The sequence below is a fragment of the Enhydra lutris genome, unplaced genomic scaffold (genome assembly GCF_002288905.1).
Source record: "Enhydra lutris kenyoni isolate GAN:26980312 unplaced genomic scaffold, ASM228890v2 scaffoldscaffold5, whole genome shotgun sequence".
Lineage (NCBI taxonomy): Eukaryota > Metazoa > Chordata > Mammalia > Carnivora > Mustelidae > Enhydra > Enhydra lutris.
The window spans coordinates 44,436,676-44,462,402 of NW_019154089.1; the positions used below are offsets into that span (position 1 = coordinate 44,436,676).

At 39.2% G+C, this 25,727-nt stretch overlaps 1 protein-coding gene across 4 annotated transcripts in view; it reads right to left on the reverse strand.

The window, feature by feature from the left end:
• Positions 1-25,727, reverse strand: part of LOC111141000 (NAD(P) transhydrogenase, mitochondrial) — a 98,857-nt gene that overhangs the window by 7,748 nt on the left and 65,382 nt on the right. For all 4 annotated transcript variants that reach the window (XM_022493307.1, XM_022493308.1, XM_022493309.1 and 1 more), the window contains 2 exons: positions 21,588-21,747; positions 19,221-19,302 (listed from right to left, as the gene is read on the reverse strand). In XM_022493307.1, coding sequence (XP_022349015.1) covers positions 19,221-19,302; positions 21,588-21,747 — 242 coding nt within the window. The remainder of the gene's footprint in view (positions 1-19,220; positions 19,303-21,587; positions 21,748-25,727) is intronic.

The following is a 25,727-nucleotide window of genomic DNA, read 5'->3' on the forward strand; positions in this document are numbered from 1 at the left end:
TCTCCTAATGTCATAATCGATACCAAACCAGAGTTTTTAATCACTCCTGAAAACAAAAGAAATAAGATGAACTACTGACAATTTATGTTCCCACTCTTCATGTGGTAATGCAGACTGGATTCAGTACTATGGCTCTTTTGCGTCTCAGAGCAAGCATCTCTGCAATGTCAGATCGACTCTTTGGTTGGGGTACCTACTTTAAAATTTTAGTATTTTTTACAGTGGCAATAGCATAAAACATTTTTTTTTTAATTTTTCAGGCACCCGAGCTTATCTCAATAAATGGGGCTTATTATTACTAAACTTCAAATATGAACAGAAATACCATTTTAATACTTTAATAATAATATAATATTTTAGGGGCACCAGGCTGGCTCAGTCAGAAGAGCATCCAACTCTTGATCTCAGGGAAGTGAGCTCGAGCCCCATGTTGGGTATGGAGCCTCCTTAAAAAAAAAAGTAAGAAAGAAAGAAAAAATACTAATACAGTACTTAAAGCATGACTATAAAAAAAAAGACCTAGAGAGAAAGTGCATTATACTGAAATAACTAAAATATATTCCTAAGCCTGTTGACTCCATGAATTTAGAAAAAGACAAGATATGATGAATGGAAGTTTCAAAGGTGTTTGATTTGGTGAACAACGGCAGGGTGGTTCTCTACATTCGCAAAAAGGTAACCTCACTTTCATCACTGACTAGACCCAATGAAAAAAGTAAACAACAGATTTAGTTCTAGGAGCTATGGTTGAAAAGGATCAGAGGGTACTTGGCTAAAGTTCAAGAGAAACACAAAACATCTAATGATCTAGAAAATAATCTCTAAGTGAAAAAAGATCAACTGCCTCAAAAAAAACGCAAAACGTGATTTTCAAGCACACCAAATAAAACAGAAGTTGACCAAATCACCCTCATTTGCATAAAACAGAAGAAAAGAAAATGGTCTTCAAATGCACAGGAAAGAATTAGAATTTAAAAAATTTTTCTGTGTGCTCAACATCACTCGGCATCAGGGAAATACAAATCAAAACCACGGTGAGATATCACCTCACACCAGTCAGAATGGCTAAAATTAACAAGTCAGGAAACAACAGATGCGGCGAGGATGCAGAGAAAGGGGAACCCTCCTGCACTGTTGGTGGGAATGCAAGCTGGTGCAGTCACTGTGGAAAACAGTATGGAGTTGCCTCAAAAAGTTGAAAATAGAGCTTCCCTACAACCCAGCAATCACACTACTGGGTATTTACCCTAACGATACAAAGGTAGTGATCCAAAGGGGCACATGCATCCGAATGTTTACAGCAGCAATGTCCGCAATAGACAAACTATGGAAAGAACCTAGATGTCCATCAACAGATGAATGGATAAAGAAGATGTGGTATATATGTACAATGGAATACTATGCAGCCATCAAAAGAAATGAAATCTTGCCATTTGTGATGACGTGGATGGAACTAGAGGCTGTTATGTTAAGTGAAATAAGTCAATCAGAGAAAGACAATTATCATACGATCTCTCTGAGGAATTTGAGAGGCAGCGTGGGGGGGTTGTGGGGGGAAGGGAGGGGAAAAAATGAAACAAGATGGTACCAGGGAGGGAGACAAACCATAAGGGATTCTTAATCTCAGGAAACAAACTGAGGGTTGCTGGAGGGGAAGCGGGGAGAGGAGAGGGGAGAGAGGGGAGAGAGATCGGGTGGCTGGGTTATGGACACGTAATCAACAAGACAGTTGCAGCAACAATCCTCCCTTTGGGAGGATTGGGGAGGATTAAAAGCAACTGTCTTGGGGCACCTGGGTGGCTCAATGGGTTAAAGCCTCTGCCTTCCGCTCAGGTCATGATCCTAGGGTCCTGGGATCGAGCCCCACATCGGGCTCTCTGCTCAGCAGGGAGCCTGCTTCCTCCTCTCTCTCTGCCTGCCTCTCTACCTACTTGTGATCTCTGTCTGTCAATAAATAAATAAATAATCTTAATAAAAATTAAAAAAAAAAAAGCAACTGTCTTAACCACTAATAAGAGACAACGATGAAATTCAGGATTTCCAGAAATAAAGAACCGCTCTACCTCAAGTCAATGGTACTATAATTGCCACAAATTACTCATTTGTGCTCTTTTGAAATGCAAATAACAATTATTGAACACTGAAAATTTCTCCTAATCTCCCAATCTTACCAATCAGTGTTTCCTCCCCCCCCCCAGGTCCAAACCTCTTCACAAAACCCAATTTGTAAAACTCGAGGAAGACTTTAAGTCACTGTACTATGTGATATTTAAGGTCTGTATTAGTGTCCTATGGCTGCTATAATGAATGACACATATTTAGTAACTTAAAATGACACAATCGATTATCTTACAGTTCCGGAGGTCAGAAGCAGAAAATCAGTTTCCCTGCACTGAAATAAAGGTGTTGGCACAGCTGCATGTCTTCTAGAGGCTCTACGGGAAAATCCATTCCTTGCCTTCTCTTGCTTCCAGAGGCGGCCCCCATTCCTTGACCTGTGAATGCATCCCTCCGACTTCTGCCTCCACTGCCATATCTCTTCTTCTGACTCTCTCTTACAGCTTCTTCTAGGACTCTCTCTGACTCCTTCCTCTCTGAGAACCCTAGTGATGACATGGTCCTGCCCAAATAATCCAAGATAGTCTCCCACCTCCAAATCCTCCCCTCAAATCTACAAAGCCCCCTTTGCCACATGAACTAACATGTCCACAGGTCTGGGAATTGTAGGTGGACACTTCAAGGCCATTATTCAGCCTACCGCAAACGTCCTTTCCAGTCCTAAAATTCCATGAACTAGGGTTTCTATTTTAGCTGAATAATCCAATATATACTATATAAATTACTTTTGGATAACAATTCTGTATACCTCCTTTATTGCAGTAAGTTTTTCATCTTAATTAATTTGTTTTGAATACTGTCCTTGCTTATCTTTCAATTAATCCATCTGGCCATCATCTTTATGCTTAAACTGACATGTCTTGGGCCAATTTAGAAATCAAAGAGCTCTAAATGTATATGCTGTTATTGTAACATTTGATTAGCAACAGACTGCATAAAGACATTATATCTGTTGAGCTAGTTGTGAAGAGGAAATAATGGCAAAGCTAACCAATATCTTATGCTGAATATCCCAAAGGACAGATCATTTTATATCTATTGGCATAATAATTTATTATACTAAACCTTAAAACTCTACTGTTGGAGGGAAACACACGCAAGGCTCTTACAAGAAAATGCCAGTGTTTTGAGAGAAATAACAGAACACACTGAATTTGTAGAAATATATATGTGCACACTGATAAGTCAATGTGAGTTAATAACAATTCTGGCCCATGTAACTGGCTTATCTCCAAAGTATGTATTACAGTTAATTATACCAGACATTGGTTTGGCCATGGCCAGTCATTTCCAGGAACTGATGGCCAAAGCTCATCAATGTTCCATATTGTATGCAGAATATCCAGAATTTGAAAATGCAAAGCCTACTAGCCTTTTAGTTCTTCCTTTTGAGCCATGAAAATTATCTCTATTGCGCACATACTTAACAAAAGCAAAATCAGCTGTCCCTGTCCACAACAAGATTCTGCAGAAGGAAAATAATACAAAAATGAGATCACAGAAAGATCTTCCAGGTTCCCAGAACTCTCTTAATGTCTCTCCTCCTTAGGTTGCACTGCAACATAGTAACATCATAGTAACATAGTAATATGGCTTACTTATCAGCTCCCACAACACCTGGCATTCCTTCTAGGGACTCAATGGGAAGGAAGGAGAGAAAAGGTTTTAAGTAACACCATGTGCCCAGTAAGGTACATTGACTCATAAATGTTCTACATCTCTTTTTAGAGAAAGAATTTAGGGAAGTAGTAAAGAATTGCGGTGAAAGTTCTGGAGAACCACTGCCCAGATTCGCAACATTTGGACAGTTCACTCCTGTATGCCTCCCTTTCCTCTGCACCCAGTGGGATTGAGAACAAACCTCTTCAGAAGACTATTGTGAGATTTAAGTGAGATAGTTCATATAAAGAGGCTTTCATACAAAATACTTTAGACCAATACCAAGCATAATAAGCCTTTAATAAATTAACCTTCAATGATAATATTCTGTTCAAGTACATCTGTGTAATATAAATGCTCATAGTATTTTTCAAATAAATGTACCTTTTAATGACCATTTATAGAAAAATACACATTTTTACATTAAAAAATGTTGGTTTCATGTCAACATTTCTGAGTTGGTTTGCTAATTTTTACCTTAAAATTCCAGTAAATAGCAATATAGTCCAATAAAAGCATTCTTTGTATTCACAACGACATCAAAAGACTAAAAGAATGATATAGTCAATAAAGACTAAGGCCAGTAACTGTGAATATTGGACTCACTGGGAACGTGTTCATGACTAATATGCAGAGACACACTTCTTTGATAAAATCAGATTTCAAAAGGCCACATTTAACCGTTCCACAGATACAATTAGGCAAAAGAATACGGTTTCCCCAACGGACAAATACAACAAGTGTCGTCATTAAGTCAGGATAATTGTCTCACTTATCTTGAAGCAAGAAAAATTTCAAGAAAAAAGATGCCAGGTAATTCCTTTTTGCTCTTTTCCTCTCTCAAATATGAAAATGATAGTTTTGTGTGAAACATTATATAATAAAATACTATAAAAATGTAATAAAATATAATAAACACTAAGGCCTCAGTCCCTAATTAAAAGTTCCCGATAGACCCAGGCATGGCTCAAAAAAGGGGAATAATCTACTCAGATAAAACAACATGATCTTCAGAGCCTTTTAAATTACCCAAGAAAGAGCAACAACAAATAAGAGTGTATACAAGAGTGATTTGAAATTTCGTGTTAACAGGGTAAAACATGGTAAAAATGCAAGTGAGAAAACACGTTTTCTAAGCTTCTTTTATAACACATGATGCTATAAACCCCATTTTTATACTTTTTCGCAACTTCCCATTAGACTTCAGACACCACATGTTCTAAAGGGGACACAACGATGTGAATTCCCATGATCGTGAGCCATGGAGACAATATGTCTGACCAGGGTGTGCTACAGCCGTTATTCTAGGACATGTGGGACTAGTAAAGAGAGCATAAAACATTCACCACATGGATCCTACCACAACTGCTCAAATAAACTACATTTTCCTTCTTGCATTATGGAAATATCCAGATTTAGTTCAGCAATAAAACATGAAGAAGAGCCAAGTGACCCAACTCAACAATAAGACAAAGAAACTACAGAGACAACGGGGCCTCATTCTACAGCATTTAGTGTTTTCTCCATTTTGCTGCCTCCTACTATTATAAATACTGCAAAGGATCTTCAGATAAAAAAAAAATCCTTTTATAACCTTCAACTATTTGGTCATATATTTTTGCCAGTCACTGCACAGAACGTGTTTTCATACTCAAGATGTTCAAAGAGTTCGTTTCGTTTCTCTTGCTGTGTTTTATATTTTCAAATATACGTTGACAACATTTGGGAATTCTGCCTCCCAGTATTATCATCCCACAATTTTCCTAAATATGCTACTCTAAGCTCCTAGGAAGTTGACAAATTAATGAGGAAAAAGACATAACAAAGGGAAAACTTTTTGAAGTTTCGCTTGTTGGAAGCCTGTTTATTCTTCCTGCTTTTAACCATAAATATTTATAAACCAATAAAACCTTAAGAGTCAAAACAAGAGGGCTGGGGAGCCGCTAGGCAGCTCAGGAACCAGGCCCCAGGGAGCTGCTGCTTCCTCTTGTGATTACAGGCAAGGTGAAGTTATGCTTCCACACTCAGAACAGGTTTTTGGTAGTGTGGAAACATTCCACTTCCACACTCCCAAAAATGAAGTCACTTCGCCATTTCTCTCTTCATTCTCCTACCTCAGGATTCCTCAGATTTTTGTCACTTACTATCCAAAGCTCTCCAGTAAAAGAATGTTTTCACGAGTGCTAATGATGATGTATTTCTCAGGGAGAATGCCATCCAATTCCTTGAACAGGAATGTCTTGGTCTGACTGGGCCGCTATAACAGACTACGGTAAGCTGGGTGACTAAAACAACAAACATGTCCGCCTCCCTGGAGGCTGGGAAATACGAGATCAAGTCACTGAGAGACTTCTGCACTGGTCTGGAACTGAACCCAAGCAAGGAAGCCAGAAGGCTGTGGAATAAAATCGGCAAAGACTGGACAGAAAATAACTGTCACCATGGAACTGTAAGGTATATAAAAAGAGACGAAGAAAACTAATTATTAATCTCTTACTAAAGAACCTTTAAAAGATAGGTTTCATATGCCATTTGTCTTTCTCTGAGTTATTTTGCTCAGCAGGATACCCTCTAGATCCATCTATGTTGTTGTAAATGGCAAGATCTCATTCTTTCTGATGGCTGAGCAATATTCCATTGTGTATATATACCACATTTTCCTTATCCATCCATCAGTCAGTGGACATGTGGGCTCTTCCAAAATTTGGCTATTATAGATAATGCCACTATGAACATCCGCGTGCATGTATCCCTTTGAATTAGTATTTTTGTGTTCTCTTGGTAACTGCCTAGTGATGCAATTACTGGGTCATAGGGTGGCTCTATTTTTAACTTCTTGAGGAACTTCCATACTGTTTTCCAGAGTGGTTGCACCAGTTTGCATTCCCACCAACAGTGTAAGAGGGTTCCCCTTTCTCCACATTCTCACCAACACCTGTTGTTTCTTGAGTTGTTCATTTTAGCCATTCTGACATGTGTGAGGTGATCTCTCATTGTAGTTTTGGTTTGTGTTTCCCCGACAATCAGTGATATTGAGCACCCTTCCATGTGTCTGTTGGCCATCTGTATGCCTTCTTTGAAAAATGTCTAGTCATATCTTCTGCCCATTTCTTAACTGGATTATTTGTTTTTTGTGTGTTGAATTTTATGAGTTCTTCATATGTTTTGGATACTAACTGAAACATACTCTTATCTGTAGAGAACTGGTAATTACCAGAGGGGAGGTGAGTGGGGGGGATGGGGGAAACAGGTGATGGGGATGAAGGAGGGCACTTGTGATGAGCACCAGGTCTTGTACGGAAGTGCTGAATCACTAAATTGTATACATGAAACTAATACAACACTGTATGTTAACTGTAGTTAAAATAAAAACCTAAAAAATAAAAAAATAAGAGTTAAAATAGACCTTAAAGATTCTCCCATCGACTACTTCCCAAGGCAGGACTCCTTTATTTAGAATTACACCAAATATGTGTGCACTGTATTCATCACAGAACAGGTTGGGAGCTCCACTGGAGATGCAAGGAAGAGTCCCTGGTCTGGGCCACACACACCTTAAGGACTCTTGTATTCTATGTTTTGCACGTGGCAATGCTCCATTCTGAGCAGGGCCCGTGAAGGTAATAAAAAGATCTTGGCACCTGAGTGGCTCAGTTGGTTAAGGATCTGCCTTCAGCTCAGGTCATGATCTCGGGGTCCTGGGATCGAGCCCCTGCATCGGGCTCCCTGCTCAGCGGGGAACCTGCTTCTCCCTCTGCCTCTGCTGCTTCCCCCGCTTGCACTCTCTCTCTCTGCCAAATAAATTTTTTAAAAATCTTAAAAAAAAAAAATCTGTTACTATATTTAATTATTTTTGTAATCTAATTGTGCATTTCACCTGTGGAAAATATGGTGGGACCTGAAAAGGCAGGTTCTTTTGGTTTGTCACATTCTGATGACAACTTCTGATTGACAGCTACACGTCACTGATTAAAAGCACAAGGAAGTTTGTTTTTTTTTTTTTAAATAAAGAACTGTAGTAAATGCAGTTTAGAATAAAAACTTGTAAAGCTTGAAGCAGGCTAAATGTTACACAAATCATCCTTACTGGTGAAAAGGCTGAGACCAGCTGGGTAAGGTTAGCTTATTCACCTGAAGAGAAACATTGTGATGAAGTAGGGAAAAACCCTCCTGACAAGGCCGCTGCTGTCCACAAAAACTGGTTAATGAGAAAGGCTGTGGAATCAACTTCCTGGAGAGGCTTCTTAGGTAAAAGGACAGACACCTACCTCTCTAAAATTGTGAAAGACCTTAGAAATAGTGGTTTAGATGAACTCACTTATATGGTTCTGAATGGGAAAAAAAATGTTCATTTAATTTTCTAGAACTTTCCAATAGCCAGAATTAGAAAACATTATGTACCTTTCATTCTTTTTTTGAAGGCAAATCAGGGCTGATCTGAAATCTGATGTTTATCTACAGCCTCCCCTTCTTTAGGAAAAAAAAAATTATGAATGTTAAGGAGCTTACAAAAATGTCTCAGGGGCACAGTTTTTCTAATACAGAATATAACCTTTTCAATGACTGTGAATGAGAAAGAATTTGCCAAAGGGCTACAGTCCCATTTTCTATTTGTGCATGTGGCCTGGGACACTGAGATCACCAGAAGAATGAGAAGTCATCTAAAGGGGGTCAGGCCAGAAGACAGTGCAAACATTAATGCAGCCCTCTACAGAACCACACCACAACACCACCCGTTCCCCTCCAAGGATGCTTTTACAGACTGTGCCCAAATCTGGCTTTTCCATCTCTGAAACAAATCCAGCAACCAAGCCCAGAACAGAAACTGTATGATGACTGACACGCTTTTTATTTCAAAACAACCAACAAGACTATGAAGAACGATATCACGGGAAAAATTGAAATTCTATTTGCCACTCGAGTTCTAAAATATTATATTCTGGCATAGGGCAGAGACTTGGTAAAAAAAAAATTATACATAGGACGCCTGGGTGGCTCAGTGGGTTAAAGCCTCTGCTTTCAGCTCAGGTCATGATCCCAGGGTCCTGGGATCGAGCCCCGCATTAGGCTCTCTGCTCAGCGGGGAGTCTGCTTCCCTCCCTCTCTCTCTGCCTGCCTCTCTGCCTACTTGTGATCTCTGTCTGTCAAATAAATAAATAAAATCTTTTTAAAAAAATTATACATAATGTCATCTTCCTGCCTGAACAAGCTTCATGATGCTGTTGGGAAGTAATGGCCAGTGAGCACTGTAAGATGACACTGTCAGCAAAATATTAAAGAAGGGGAACATGAAATGAGAAATGGGCGTTTATTTATTTATTTATTTATACTCCGCCATATTTACGTGAACGTCACTGAAGAACCTCAGCTCAGAGTTTATCACGACTAATACTAGAACAAGAAGCCGAGAAACACCCTGGTGGTCAGAGGCACCAGTTTCATCGGGAGTAAAGTTTCTCCCTCAGAGCACCAGAACTGCGAGAAGACAGACTGAGAAACGCGCCCTAGAATGAACTGTAAGGCGGAGGCTGTACAAACCATCACAGACTTTCTTTCTGCTACACCAATATACCATATAAACAGAAAGCCAAAGGTAGTCTGGCCAACAGCCAGAATCTGGGAGGGACAGGGTTGCTTTCTAAGAGCACAAGAGACACTCTGAGCGGAGAATTTACTGGCAATTCTATACAATAGGTTGAAAACAGATGTGAGTGGATGCACACACTTTCTTCGGTTTTACTCTCTCTGCATATTCACAGATGTATTCTCGGGACCTAGAACAGTGCCTGGCACAAAACACTATGTAATGAGTCGTTCAGTGAATGGTCATTAACATGAGTAGTCACGTCTAAAAAGAACGTATTGCAAAGCTATCATAAAAATGCTAAGGGTGCCTGGGTGGCTCAGTCAGTTGGGCATCTGCCTTCAGCTCAGGTCATGATACCAGGGTCCTGGGACCGAGTCACGCATCAGGCTCTCCAGGAGCCTGTTTCTCCCTCTGCCTCTGCCTCCCCCTGAACCATGAATAAAGAAAACCTTTTTTTAAAAAATGCTAAATAGGGCACCTGGGTGGATCAGCTGGTTGAGTAACTGCCTTCAGCTCAGGTCATGATCCTGGAGTCCCCAGATCCAGTCCCACATTAGTCTCCCTGCTCAGCGGGGGGTCTGCCTCTCCCTCTGACCTTCCCCCTCTCATGCTTTCTCTCACTCTCTTAAATAAATAAATAATCGTTTTAAAAAATGCTGAATAATGTCTTATTTCTTTGCTCAAATACAAAATCTTTTATCTGGCCTAATATCTATTCTCTTCAGAAGCATGTGAATGTCCTATCTCTTCTTGCACCTCAATAAACAACAAATCCAAAGCGGCTGAACTCTATTTACTTGAATTACATTTAACCTTCGAAAAAAGAAAATCCAGTTAGCTTGACAAATTATCTCATCCTGAAATATCTTCAAAGAGTGTATTCCTAAGCAAAACTAACCTATATTTAAACCAAAGCCATGTCACACAAGACTATAAAACACCATTGAACCACAAACACCACTGGTGGCTAAATGTGTTTAGACAGAAAAATGAAAAAAATATTAAATGTTTTTAAAAACCTGCACAGAAATTCATGTTACGAGTAGCATAAAAGGTTTAAAATGTCCCCTGGACAAATAACTACTCTCCTTTGCATTCTGACCCTCCTTCTACTCTACTTTTCCTAGCACACTATCACATTAAATGGAATTCATTCACTGAGTCATCTGTTTATAGGTTTGTTTGCTTCATAACCATACACTTTTGAGAGTGGCAACTGGGCTTAGGCACCCTTTTCTCTCAATACCTGATAACAAGAAATTTCTATCAGCAAATTATTAATAGAAAGATACAGTTGAACATTAACAGGAAAGCAATGTCTAACATCAGTTAGCCAATCAAAAAAATTGAAGGGTGTAAGGTATATTGGAGAGAATTATTGGAGAGAATTTCCCCAATATGGCAAAGGGAGCAAGCATCAAAATCCAGGAGATTCAGAGAACCCCCCTCAAAGTCAATAAGAATAGGTCCACACCCCGTCACCTAATAGTAAAATTTACAAGTCTTAGTGACAAAGAGAAGATCCTGAAAGCAGCCCGGGAAAAGAAGTCTGTAACATACAATGGTAAAAATATTAGATTGGCAGCAGACTTATCCACAGAGACCTGGCAGGCCAGAAAGAGCTGGCATGATATATTCAGAGTACTAAACGAGAAAAACATGCAGCCAAGAATACTATATCCAGCTAGGCTATCATTGAAAATAGAAGGAGAGATTAAAAGCTTCCAGGACAAACAAAAACTGAAAGAATTTGCAAATACCAAACCAGCTCTACAGGAAATATTGAAAGGGGTCCTCTAAGCAAAGAGAGACCCTAAAAGTAGTAGATCAGAAAGGAACAGAGACAATATACAATAACAGTCACCTTACAGGCAATACAATGGCACTAAATTCATATCTCTCAATACTTACCCTGAATGTTAATGGGCTAAATGCCCCAATCAAAAGACACAGGGTATCAGAATGGATAAAAAAACAAAACCCATCTATATGTTGCCTACAAGAAACTCATCTTAAACCTGAAGACACCTCCAGATTTAAAGTGAGGGGGTGGAAAAGAATTTACCATGCTAATGGACATCAGAAAAAAGCAGGAGTGGCAATCCTTATATCAGATCAATTAGATTTTAAGCCAAAGACTATAATAAGAGATGAGGAAGGACACTATATCATACTCAAAGGAACTGTCCAACAAGAAGATCTAACAATTTTAAATATCTATGCCCCTAACATGGGAGCAGCCAACTATATAAACCAATTAATAACAAAATCAAAGAAACACATTGACAATAATACAATAATCGTAGGGGACTTTAACACTCCCCTCACTGAAATGGACAGATCATCCAAGCAAAAGATCAACAAGGAAATCAAGGCCTTAAATGACACACTGGACCAGATGGACATCACAGATATATTCAGAACATTTCATCCCAAAGCAACAGAATACACATTCTTCTCTAGTGCACATGGAACATTCTCCAGAATAGATCATATTCTCGGTCCTAAATCAGGTCTCAACCATTATCAAAAGATTGGAATCATCCCCTGCATATTTTCAGACCACAATGCTCTGAAGCTAGAACTCAATCACAAGAGGAAATTTGGAAAGAACCCAAATACATGGAGACTAAACAGCATCCTTCTAAAGAATGAATGGGTCAACCAGGAAATTAAAGAAGAGTTGAAAAAATTCATGGAAACAAATGATAATGAAAACACAACGGTTCAAAATCTGTGGGACACAACAAAGGCAGTCCTGAGAGGAAAATATATAGCGGTACAAGCCTTTCTCAAGAAACAAGAAAGGTCTCAGGTACACAAACTAACCCTACACCTAAAAGAGCTAGAGAAAGAACAAGAAAGAAACCCTAAACCCAGCAGGAGAAGAGAAATCATAAAGATCAGAGCAGAAATCAATGAAATAGAAACCAAAAAAACAATAGAACAAATCAACAAAACTAGGAGCTGGTTCTTTGAAAGAATTAATAAGATCGATAAACCCCTGGCCAGACTTATCAAAAAGAAAAGAGAAAGGACCCAAATAAATAAAATCATGAATGAAAGAGGAGAGATCACAACGAACACCAAAGAAATACAGACAATTATAAGAACATACTATGAGCAACTCTACACCAACAAATTTGACAATCTGGAAGAAATGGATGCATTCCTAGAGACATATAAACTACCACAACTGAACCAGGAAGAAATAGAAAGCCTGAACAGACCCATAACCAGTAAGGAGATTGAAACAGTCATCAAAAATCTCCAAACAAACAAAAGCCCAGGGCCAGATGGCTTCCCGGGGGAATTCTACCAAACATTTAAAGAAGAACTAATTCCTATTCTCCTGAAACTGTTCCAAAAAATAGAAATGGAAGGAAAACTTCCAAACTCATTTTATGAGGCCAGCATCACCTTGATCCCAAAACCAGACAAGGATCCCATCAAAAAAGAGAACTACAGACCAATATCCTTGATGAACACAGATGCAAAAATTCTCGCCAAAATACTAGCCTATAGGATTCAACAGTACATTAAAAGGATTATTCACCACGACCAAGTGGGATTTATTCCAGGGCTGCAAGGTTGGTTCAACATCCGCAAATCAATCAATGTGATACAACACATTAATAAAAGAAAGAACAAGAACCATATGATACTCTCCATAGATGCTGAAAAAGCATTTGACAAAGTACAGCATCCCTTCCTGATGAAAACTCTTCAAAGTGTAGGGATAGAGGGCACATACCTCAATATTATCAAAGCCGTCTATGAAAAACCCACCGCAAATATCATTCTCAATGGAGAAAAACTGAAAGCTTTTCCGCTAAGGTCAGGAACACGGCAGGGATGTCCGTTATCACCACTGCTATTCAACATAGTACTAGAAGTCCTAGCCTCAGCAATCAGACAACAAAAGGAAATTAAAGGCATCCAAATTGGCAAAGAAGAAGTCAAACTATCACTCTTCGCAGATGATATGATACTATATGTGGAAAACCCAAAAGACTCCACTCCAAAACTGCTAGAACTTGTACAGGAATTCAGTAAAGTGTCAGGATATAAAATCAATGCACAGAAATCAGTTGCATTTCTCTACACCAACAACAAGACAGAAGAAAGAGAAATTAAGGAGTCCATCCCATTTACAATTGCACCCAAAACTATAAGATACCTAGGAATAAATCTAACCAAAGAGACTAAGAATCTATACACAGAAAACTATAAAGTACTCATGAAAGAAATTGAGGAAGACACAAAGAAATGGAAAAATGTTCCATGCTCCTGGATTGGAAGAATAAATATTGTGAAAATGTCTATGCTACCTAAAGCAATCTACACATTTAATGCAATTCCTATCAAAGTACCATCCATTTTTTTCAAAGAAATGGAACAAATAATCCTAAAATTTATATGGAACCAGAAAAGACCTCGAATAGCCAAAGCAATATTGAAAAAGAAAGCCAAAGTTGGTGGCATCACAATTCCGGACTTCAAGCTCTATTACAAAGCTGTCATCATCAAGACAGCATGGTACTGGCACAAAAACAGACACATAGATCAATGGAACAGAATAGAGAGCCCAGAAATAGACCCTCAACTCTATGGTCAACTCATCTTTGACAAAGCAGGAAAGAATGTCCAATGGAAAAAAGACAGCCTCTTCAACAAATGGTGTTGGGAAAATTGGACAGCCACATGCAGAAAAATGAAATTGGATCATTTCCTTACACCACACACAAAAATAGACTCAAAATGGATGAAGGATCTCAATGTGAGAAAGGAATCCATCAAAATCCTTGAGGAGAACACGGGCAGCAACCTCTTCGACCTCAGCCGCAGCAACATCTTCCTAGGAACATCGCCAAAGGCAAGGGAAGCGAGGGCAAAAATGAACTATTGGGATTTTATCAAGATCAAAAGCTTTTGCACAGCAAAGGAAACAGTTAACAAAACCAAAAGACAACTGACAGAATGGGAGAAGGTATTTGCAAATGACATATCAGATAAAGGGCTAGTGTCCAAAATCTATAAAGAACTTAGCAAACTCAACACCCAAAGAACAAATAATCCAATCAAGAAATGGGCAGAGGACATGAACAGACATTTCTGCAAAGAAGACATCCAGATGGCCAACAGACACATGAAAAAGTGCTCCATATCACTCGGCATCAGGGAAATACAAATCAAAACCACAATGAGATATCACCTCACACCAGTCAGAATGGCTAAAATTAACAAGTCAGGAAATGACAGATGCTGGCGAGGATGCGGAGAAAGGGGAACCCTCCTACACTGTTGGTGGGAATGCAAGCTGGTGCAACCACTCTGGAAAACAGCATGGAGGTTCCTCAAAATGTTGAAAATAGAACTACCCTATGACCCAGCAATTGCACTGCTGGGTATTTACCCTAAAGATACAAACGTAGTGATCCGAAGGGGCACGTGCACCCGAATGTTTATAGCAGCAATGTCTACAATAGCCAAACTATGGAAAGAACCTAGATGTCCATCAACAGACGAATGGATAAAGAAGATGTGGTATATATACACAATGGAATACTATGCAGCCATCAAAAGAAATGAAATCTTGCCATTTGCGACGACGTGGATGGAACTAGAGGGTATCATGCTTAGCGAAATAAGTCAATTGGAGAAAGACAACTATCATATGATCTCCCTGATATGAGGGAGAGGAGATGCAACATGGGGGGTTAAGGGGGTAGGAGAAGAATAAATGAAACAAGATGGGATTGGGAGGGAGACAAACCATAATTGACTCTTAATCTCACAAAACAAACTGAGGGTTAATGGGGGGAGGGGGGTTGGGGGGGTGGGATTATGGACATTGGGGAGGGTATGTGCTATGGTGAGTGCTGTGAAGTGTGTAAACCTGGCGATTCACAGACCTGTACCCCTGGGGATAAAAAGATATTATATGTTTAAAAAAATAAAATTAAAAAAAAAAAAAGATAATTTGCAAAAATAACAAAAAAAAAAAAAAAATTGAAGGGTGGTTTCATAAACTCAAAAGACTTCTGTGATAATCTAAGCAATAATGCTTTCCGAAAAGAAAATCGAACTGTGATTAATTGCAAAAAGAAAAAATACACCTCTTTCTAAGAATTACTCAGTGGGAACACTATTTCTGCTCTATAGGGAAAAGCCCATCATATCAATCCAAAGATTGGGAAATCAAGAGAAAAAAGGTCTGTACTCTCATAGCATAAATTTTTTGGAATAAAATGCTTTTAGAGATCAAGCATAAGTTAGGTGAGTTACAGAGGTGTTCTGGGCAACTGGGAAGCAACTGTACACTGGCCACTGAAGAAAGTCTAGGTAGTGAACACTCATGAGCTGCTGTCATGAAATGTCACGTGGTTCATTATGTCATCTCAGCTCCCGGTGAGCATGTTATGACTACAGCCAAAGCAAAGGAAAACAGGAGTGTCTCTAAATCAATCATGGGCCGTGAAGCTAGACAGACTGTATGACAGAGGCAATTCTTCTTGGCACCACTTGGGCATAACTAATTGATGACAATCGTATGTCCACACTGGCATATTTCCACGGGGGATGTGTGTGAATATGTCGCCACATCTGGATGCTAGGCATGCTGGGTCCTGAGGCACAAAGATCTCCTAAAACCAGAGGCCCAGCAGCTGTGCTCAATGAACACCGTGGGAGCTCCACAGGGTGATGAAAGTACTAAATTACTGCTAACTGTAAATACAGATTTATTTCATTAAAATATGAGGTAACGCTGCAGCCATCTCTTATGCAAACACACATTTGTCTTCTAAAAAAAAAAAAAAAGCTAGCATCTATGGATACACATATTCCTAATTCCATCAAGAAAATCTGCATTTCTCCTAGGAAAAGACGACGACGTACATGAGACAAAAATCAACAATTTCCATGACTCCCTTTAAATTAAAAAAAAAAAAAAAACTCTACTCAGAAACTAGAAGGGAAGAATAGGATAATCTACTGTTACTGTGTCAGCAAGAATAGTTCTGGAATGTTCCATTTAATTCAAACATGAAATCTGCATAACTTGCTACAAAGCCCATATTGAAAATTCAACAGATCACAGTAAAAAAACCTGATATATTAATATTTAATTTCACCTTTATTATGAAATTGATCAACATAAGTGGCTAATTTTTCCTAACTCACAAATAGAGAAATTAGACTGAACTGTTTCACTCTGATCCTACATAATAAATTACTAATAAGTTTATTATTAAAAAATTATTCGAACAAACTATGACAATTATGTGAAATGACAGGAGAGCTCTCTCACATCAAGTCTGACATCCTGTTCACAAAATTACTTCAATAAAGCACAAATTATAACTGAGATACTTTCCGTATATGTTTAATATCTTCCATATAGCTGAAGTCAAGCAACTATTTTTCCCACTCAGGGTGACAGAAATCATCCTAAAACAGCAATTTATCTTATGTCCTCATGAATCAAAATCAAATTTTAGTCAGGTCAGAAACTGAGATTTCATTTATCTCATCCCTTTTCTTTCCAGAACATTTTCTCCATCCCTCTTATTCCTTTCCCCTCACATCCTGCTTCCGTCAAGTTACCCGACAGTCTTGAGGCCCTCCAATACTGCATCCACCTCACCCCGGACTGATTTTCCAAGATGTCTGGTTAACATGGGCTGGTCAATGGGTAATAAGAGAGGGATGTCAGCTTAATCATTCCCTTCCCAAAGGAGAAATGGCTTTCCTGTCTTAGTTATCCTCTGGGAAGGGAATAATCTAAGACAGGAAAGCCATCTTTCTCTACTTCGTAAGATTGCCACTCATGTCCTAAACATTTGTGGTGATAGAAGGCATTACCAATACATTAGACTTCCTACATGTGGACTGAATAAAGAAAAACAATCACTGTTTAAGAAAATCATAAAAGATTCTTTAACACATCCTTTCCTTATGTAGGTCTGCAAATGCTTTAAGCAGCAAGCGTATGATTAAAAGGGCAGCCCTGTACAATACCAGATAAGAAAATGGACAATGGTGACCAAAATGGGACTTCATAGGTGAAAATCAAAAAACAAAGTCAGTGGGGCACCTGCCTTCAGCTCAGGTCATGATCTTAGAGTCGTGGGATGGAGCCCCACATCCGGCTTCCTGCTCAGTGGGGAGCTTGCTTCTCCCTCTCTCCCTCCCTGCCCCACTCGAGTTCGCATGCTCTTTCTCATGCACTTGCTCTCTCTTACATAAGTAAATAAAATCTTTTTTTTTTTAAAAGAGATTTTTCTCATCGTCTATCTTCAATTTTCTAAGATTATACTAAACACGGAAACACTGACATCACAGAAAAGCTAGTCCTACCACAAAAGAGTATTCTGACTCTCTATATATGAAAACACTAACTATGGATCACAGGAAGGCAGAGTGGGGAGTGAGGGAGGGAAAGAAGGAAGGAAGAGAGCAAATGCAGCTGATACTAAAATGATAGATCCACTTGGGGCGTCTGGGTAGAGCAGTCCGTTAAGCGCCAGACTCTTGGTTTTGCCTCAGGTCGTGATCTCAGGGCCCTGATCTCAGGGTTATGAGATCGAGCCCCGCGTCAGACTCTGCACTCAGCGGGGAATCTGCTTGAGATTCTCTGTCCCTCTCTGTCTGTCCCTCCCACTCCTCCTCTAAAATAAATGTGTAAATCTTTAAAGTAAAAAAACAAAATGTCAGATCCACTTATTCCATCATGGAAGTCCTCTTCACCACTATTAACAGCTGGGACATTCAGGATTCTGCACCCAGTCTTGCATAGATGCTCTGACTAGTTCTGGGCACATGGCTGAGCTTATTTTCTTATCATCTGCCTCAGAAAAAGTGTAAGATAGACATCTAAAAGGAATTTTCATTAATAGACATTAACAGTTTTGTCAACATACATTAACATTCTGGTGAACGAACAAATTTTATTTAATAATAGAGTTAGCTTGTCTCTCTGACTTATGGTACCATGTCAATGAAGCTGCGAGAGAACCAGCTTCTCTAGCAAAGAGGCAGCAGTTATCGACTCCTAGGGACAACTCCAGATGGTCCCTTCACAGACTCCTGACAGCAGACTTCGAGAACAGGGATCCAAAGGTACACCAGACAGATGTGAAGTATTCCAAGGGTCTGTCCCCCACCGACCCCATCTTTATATCCCTCAAACCCTTTATCCAAAGTCACAGGGAATCATCTGGAAATGAAGCATCCTCCACTTCTCCACTGTGCTCAAGATCCTCCCAAGGGCAGAGTCTAGTGCCCAAATGCCAAGAAGGAGCCACAGCTACTGCCCTCATCCTTATTTCAAAAAGTGTACAGTGTTAGGAAAAGAACATTTGCACCGGTCTTGTTCACAGACGAATATGAGAGCGAACCCAGTCAGACATTAACCAGCCTACAGGATCACCACTGGGTCTCACTCACTCTTCATCAGGAACCTCTCATTTGACATACTTTTCATGAGTCAGTGCGAACACTAGGAACCAGAAAGGGTCAACTTGATGTGGTTCTTTGACCTCCTTTATTTGACCTCCTTCCCCAAATCCAACCAGAAACCAGACTTCTGTTTTTCCCCATTAATAAAAATCCTGGAATTCAATATAAAGTTTCTTTTTCTAAAATGAGCCTGTGTTTAGGTTCTGTGGTATGAGAGACAGCGAAACGAGGTACCCAGACTAAGGCAAGCATAGGGTTTTAACAACTGTTTCTTACTCCACTGTAAGAAAGTCATCTAAACACCAGTCATTGCTTTTCCTTTTCTTACACACACACACAGACACACACACACACACACACACACACCCTCAAGCCTCACACTACACCCACTGACCTGACTTTCTTGCCCTGTTCCGAGAGCATCTTCACCAGGTCGGCAATGGGGTACTGTGCTTTGGCTGCACAGAGACCATAGCCTGCAAAGAACATGAAGCACATAGAACAGGGTGATTTTTATTTTGAAATCTTATGAAGAATAATTTCTCCCTTGATCAAAACATATTTTTATGCCAAAAAAAAAAAAAAGGCAATCCGTTAATAGGATGAGAAATGAAAGCAAACTTCTGGACTTTTTAAAAATATTGGCCTAAATGTCAAATTCAAAATCTAATGGTCCCTCCTCCATGTTCTGCCTTGTCTGATACTTCTGGGCACTCCCTCCCCATACACCACACCGCACACACACTTGTATGCACACACACTCTGGGTGTGTGTGCCTGTGGCTTGTGTAAACAGTCTTAAACTGATTTCAGACTTGGTTTTGAGAACACTGCAGTTCCCTGGTTCCTCTCCTCACTTCGTTACTATTCTCTGACATCCTTCACTAAATCTCCTTCAGTTCACCTTAAACAATGAAACTTCCAAGGGCCTTGGCTTTACCCCTCACACTCTCCTTGGAAAGTCTCAGCCCATCCCATGGCTTCAACAACCATCTGAGGACCCCCAATCTGTGCCCAGGCTCAGCCTGTCCTTTGAGCTCCAGGATGGCACGTCCATTGTCCTATCTCCACCTCAAACTTAATGTCTCCTAAGAAGAACAGAAAAATGTCCTCTTCTGACAAAAAAAAAACCCAAAAGTGCTCCCTATTTCTGATGTTATTATAGGTATGACCACAAACTGCAGTCCTCTTCCTTCTCCATTAACCCTTACACTCTGTCCACTCCCCCCATACAATCAATCACACCTATCCTCACTTTTCTACCCCAGTTTTCCAAATATCAAGTCTCTGCTCAGTCTGTTCCCTCTGCCTTCCCCCATTCCGAACATGGTGCATCCTCAAGGCCCCAAAAAACCCCTCACTTCCTGACAATCCTTCTTAATGCTCCTCATGATTAACAAGAAAGGGTGTCTACACAGTCCAATCTAGCCCTTACCGTAACCCCTATACGTTATTTATTGATCTGACTTCTTCCCTAGATAGAAAATGTCTAAAGGGAGAAGAGTTTGTCCTTTACATCTTTCTACCTCTATACTCCAGGTGTTTCTCACCAGGTAACACTAATGCCACTGTGGGTGGGACAATTCACAATGCAGGAATGTCCCGGGCAATACAACATATTTAGTGTGTCTGCTCCCACACACTAGGACAGTAGCAGCCCCATCTGCGAGACAAAAACCCAAATCTGCATATTTCAAATGCCTCTAGAAAATGATACTGCCTCAATTGAGAAGGCTTGCAGCTGAACATTCAATTCTGCTAGTGTTTGTTATTTACATCTTAGTATATAACCAACCAGCAAACCACCCACATGTCAAACCAATAGATTTTCTTTCTAGAAAACTCTTACGATAGCATGATAGAGTTAAAATCTTAATCTGAACCCAATGTATTAGCTGTAATACCACAGCAATCTGCAGTCCAATGAAAGAAAAATGGAGCTAACCCTCAAAACATTAGGGAATTGAGGCTGGGAGATTAAATGACATGGTCAATGTCACGTCAATTGTTAGAAGCAAAATTAAGAACAGAAGTGAGGTGTTGTCACTCCCAGACAAAGTTCTTTCTATTAAGTCATGTTACTTCATCTTATTGGAAACCATATGATTCTCAATGGTTTTTTAAAATATTTACTTTTGAAAAGAAAGAGATTAACATTTACTAGCCTTCACTGAGTGAGTCTAAATACTTTCATGTACTACATCTAATTTAATATTGACAATAATTCCAAAAACTATCTATGAGGAATACATAACCAAAATTCAAAGATGACTAAAATGTGTGAACAGAATCGCAGAAAGACATGGCTAGAACTACCACATCGATCTGCGAAATCTCTGTGATCCCTGAAATATTAACTGAAGCCAAGGATTCTCAACACAGTTGAGAGTTTTTAGTTGATAATCATAGTGTTGCTTCTATGGTTCCATTAAATTTTCAAAAATGAGTAAGTTCCAATTCAATTTTTCTATTATAAGAAACTGCACGAACATAATTCCAATAGCTATTATAGATTGTTTGCTTTTTTTTTTTTTTTTTTTTAAAGATTTTATTTATTTATTTGAGAGAGAGACAGTGAGAGAGAGCATGAGTGAGGAGAAGGTCAGAGGGAGAAGCAGACTCCCCATGGAGCTGGGAGCCCGATGCGGGACTTGATCCCGGAACTCCGGGATCATGACCTGAGCCGAAGGCAGTCGTCCAACCAACTGAGCCACCCAGGCGTCCCTGTTTGCTTTTTTTTTTTCTTTTTTTCTTTTTTTTACCTGGAGTAATAATAATGCTATTAGCTTCTCGGATCATGTCAATTGCATTGTCAAGGTTGATTTCTGTATGTGTGCCAGAAATTTCCATGGGTTTTCCACCAGCTGTTGAAGTGGTACCATAGCCTCCGAGAATCACATTAGCCAAGGAGCGATTCATTGCCTGGAGAGCAAAATTATTAGCTGTGAGAGTTTAATCCACGTAACTTTTTGAAAGTGGTATGAATCCTACATATATGATATTCGTAATCATTTTAAGAGATTTGATCTTCCAAAAAAAAATCACATAGATCACATCTATAAAAGATATTTTCAGTAAAAGTTAATTTTAAAAAGGAATTTAATGGAAAATTACCAATAACATTAAGAAATCAATGAAAAATTCAGATCCAGTTATTACTGTCCGTGTACTGATTAAGGAAGTTCTATCTCCATATTCACATATATTTCACCAGTGTAAAAGAGAATGGTCTCTATGAGAAATTTTACAAGGTGACTACGGATGTCTTAGGTGAATCCTGCTAACAGCTGCAAGCTGTCAAGAGGCAACAAGGAGTTGTTAAAGGACAGCGAGCCACAGCATTTAGAAATCTGCTGCCCTCTGTCGACAAGAAAAAAAGAAATGCGGGAGCTGACAGGGTCTTCCTTTCCAGATCAGCTACATCGAAGCTGTAGCAGAAGTGACCGGATTCATCATTAGGCTCCTAAAATACTGACTTCCGAAAAGGCAGATGAGTAAGTTCATACCCTGTTTCACTGAAATTTATGCCTGCCGTTTTAACCGGAAAAATAAGCTAAAAAACAATCAGAGGAAGGCGTGCTCGTTTACAATTATCCAACAATGTGCCACACAAACACAACAACTAAAACATGACAATGGCAGGGGTGGTTTCTGAAACAGTTCTTCTGCAGACCTCTGGAGTTGGGGTGTAAAAGACAAGACAAGAAGCTAGATAGTCTGGGTATCCAAATGCCTTTTAAAAATTCAAATCAGCACAGGAAGAAAGCAGTCATTTTACATGATCATAACTGGATGTCTCACTTCAGAAAAAATTCCAAAAAATTATTAAACCCTAATTTAAGGGCTATAGTAAATATCTCATTGACCCATTATTTATTCCATGTAAAAGCTATATAAGTGTGAATCTATCACTTAAAAAAAAAAACGAGAGAGAGAGAGAGACAGGGGCTCCTGGGTTGCTCAGTGGGTTAAAGCCTCTGCCTTCAGCTCAGGTCATGATCTCAGGGTCCTGGGATCGAGCCCCACATCGGGCTCTTTGCTCAGCAGGGAGCCTGCTTCTCTCTCTCTCTCTCTCTGCCTGTCTCTCTGCCTACTTGTGATCTTTCTCTGTCAAATGAATAAATAAAATCTTTAAAAAAACAAAAACTGGTTCAAAGGACTATTTCAGATATTGATGTATTTCTGTCATAGAGAACTTCTTTTAGAAAAGTCAAACCCACAAAGTGACTTCATCACCAGCATCCCACTGTCCTGCAGAGGGACAAATGACAGAGGGACATGATGTAGAGGGACAGATGTACACGAATAGGACCACCTTATTCTAACTTGGCTTAAAAGGAACCATTCTATACAAAAAATAAAGATTTGAAGGGACATATACAACCTCCAGTGTTTACAGCAAGATGTCTACAATAGCCAAACTAAGAAGAGATCCCAAATGCCCATCGACTAATGAATGGATTAAGAAGTTGTGGTATGATGTTTATGGCAGCAATGGCCACTGTCACCAAACTGTGGAAAGAACCAAGATGCCCTTCAACGGACAAATGGATAAGGAAGATGTGGTCCATATACACTATGGAGTATTATGCCTCCATCAGAAAGGCTGAATACCCAACTTTTGTATCAACATGGATGGGACTGGAGGAGATTATGCTGAGTAAAATAAGTCAAGCAGATAGAGTCAATTATCATATGGTTTCACTTATTTGTGGAGCATAAGAAATAACATGGAGGACATAGGGAGATGGAGAGGAGAAGGGAGTTGAGGGAAATTGGAGGGGGAGATGAACCATGAGAGACTATGGACTCTGAAAAACAATCTGAGGGTTTTGAAGGGGCGGGGGGTGGGAGGTTGGGGGAGCCAGGTGGTGGGTATTATGGAGGGCACATATTGCATGGAGCACTGGGTGTGGTGCATAAACAATGAATTCTGTTACACTAAAAAGAAATTAAAAAAAAAAAAAAGTAGTGGAATGTACATACAATGGTGTATTACTCAGCCATCGGGAAGAAAGCAATGTTGCCATCTGCAACAACATGAATGGATCTAGACAGCTAATGCTAAGCAAAATAAGTCAGAGAAAGACAAATACCATACAATTTTACTCACGTGGAATTTAAGAAAAACAGATGAACACAGGGGAAGGAGGAAAAGAAAAAAAAAAGGAGAGAGGGAAACAAGCCATGAAAGACTCTTAATGAGAGAGAACAAACAGGGCTGATGGAGGGAGGTGGGCAGGAGAGGAGCTAGATGGGTGATGGGGACTAAGGAGGGCACTTGTTATGATGAGCACTGGGTGTTACATGTGAGAGATGAATCACTGAATTCTAGTCCTGAAACTAATATTGCACTGTGTTAACTACCTAGGATTGAAATAAAAGCTTATAAATAAATAAATAAATGGAACCATTCTTCCTTCCCTATAAAACTGAATGAAGGAGAAGAAAAGAATTTCTGAGAACATTTAATTACCCACTATTCTAATGGCATCTTCGGGAGAAAAAAAAAGGAACCACACAGTAGTTTAACAATCAAAGTCAACTTGTTGAACACATATCCACAATTATATCATCATTAAGCTGATTCCATGTGGTCTCTTAAAAACTGGATTATTTTTCATCTCTGAATTTACCATTGCGACATCGTATTTTCAACAAATGTTTAGGGTTTAGGACTTTGTTCTGTTCCTTTTTTTTTTTTTCCTGCTTGCTTAAGTGATTAATGAGACTATCCTGTGAGCACTGATCCACAGATTGAGAAGTTCCCAGCTTCCAAGACAAAATATTCGCAACACTGTCCAAGACTATTCCTTTTAAGTCATTAAGCCCTATAATGAAAATTGTATGCTACATTAAAGAGACCCCTAATTCACGTAATTCCAAGCAAACTCTAAGAAAAGAGTCTGAAAACAAAGGGAAGGTCATAAAATAGACAAAGCCAAAGAAATAATACCATATACTCTATTTACTATCACCTCTCATTTCAGTGTTTTGTGGGTGCTGAATAATTGACTGCAAAGCAAAAAAAAAAAAAAAAAAGTATTGGTTTGGTTTTGACCCACTTTCCTTCTGTTCTATTTTCATTTGGAAACAAGTAACAAAGCGCAAAAATCAGAAAATTTGGTTTGAAAATGCTGTCCCATTGTTGTAAGCCCTCTACTTCCCAGGCACTTTGGACACTATCTCAAGTAAAGGGACTATAGAATCGTGAAGAGGTTAATGTCTATATGACATCTGGACATAAAACAAGTCATTCATTTGAGTTGGTTGTCCGGACACTCGAGACATTTTTCAGTTTAATACTGGATATTGTATAACCATAGCGTGTGGCTTAGTAGACACCCAAAAGAATTCTTTGTCAGAACAAAAATTCAATTTTAGGGATTACTGATTAGCCACTCGGAGAGCATTCCATTCCCTCTCCCATAATAAAACTACTCTGTTCTGGTTTGGACTTGCATGTTTCTTCAGTAGAAAATAAAATAACAAAACTAAGCATACTAGTATTATCAACAGATCCTGATATATGGCAGTACATCTGTTACCACAGCCTATCCAGAGAAGATTCCAAAATATGAAATGAACAAATAAAACATTCATTTAATGTTCATTTAATAATTATTTACTCATATGACTGTGCCAGGTGCATGGTCAGCCTTCACAAACACAAAGGCAAATCATTAATGGCATCTTAAAATACCTTTCTTGCAAAATGAGAATAGTATTCTCTACCTTCAGAATTAGCGTGGGGACTAAATGAGCTAATATTTGTAAAGCACCCAGCGTTAATGCCTACAGTATATTAATGCCTGCTACTATGCCCAATTACACGAAGCTATTTCATTTTCATTATTATCATAAACCACTCTGAGCTGCTAAAGCCATGAAGAAACAATTTC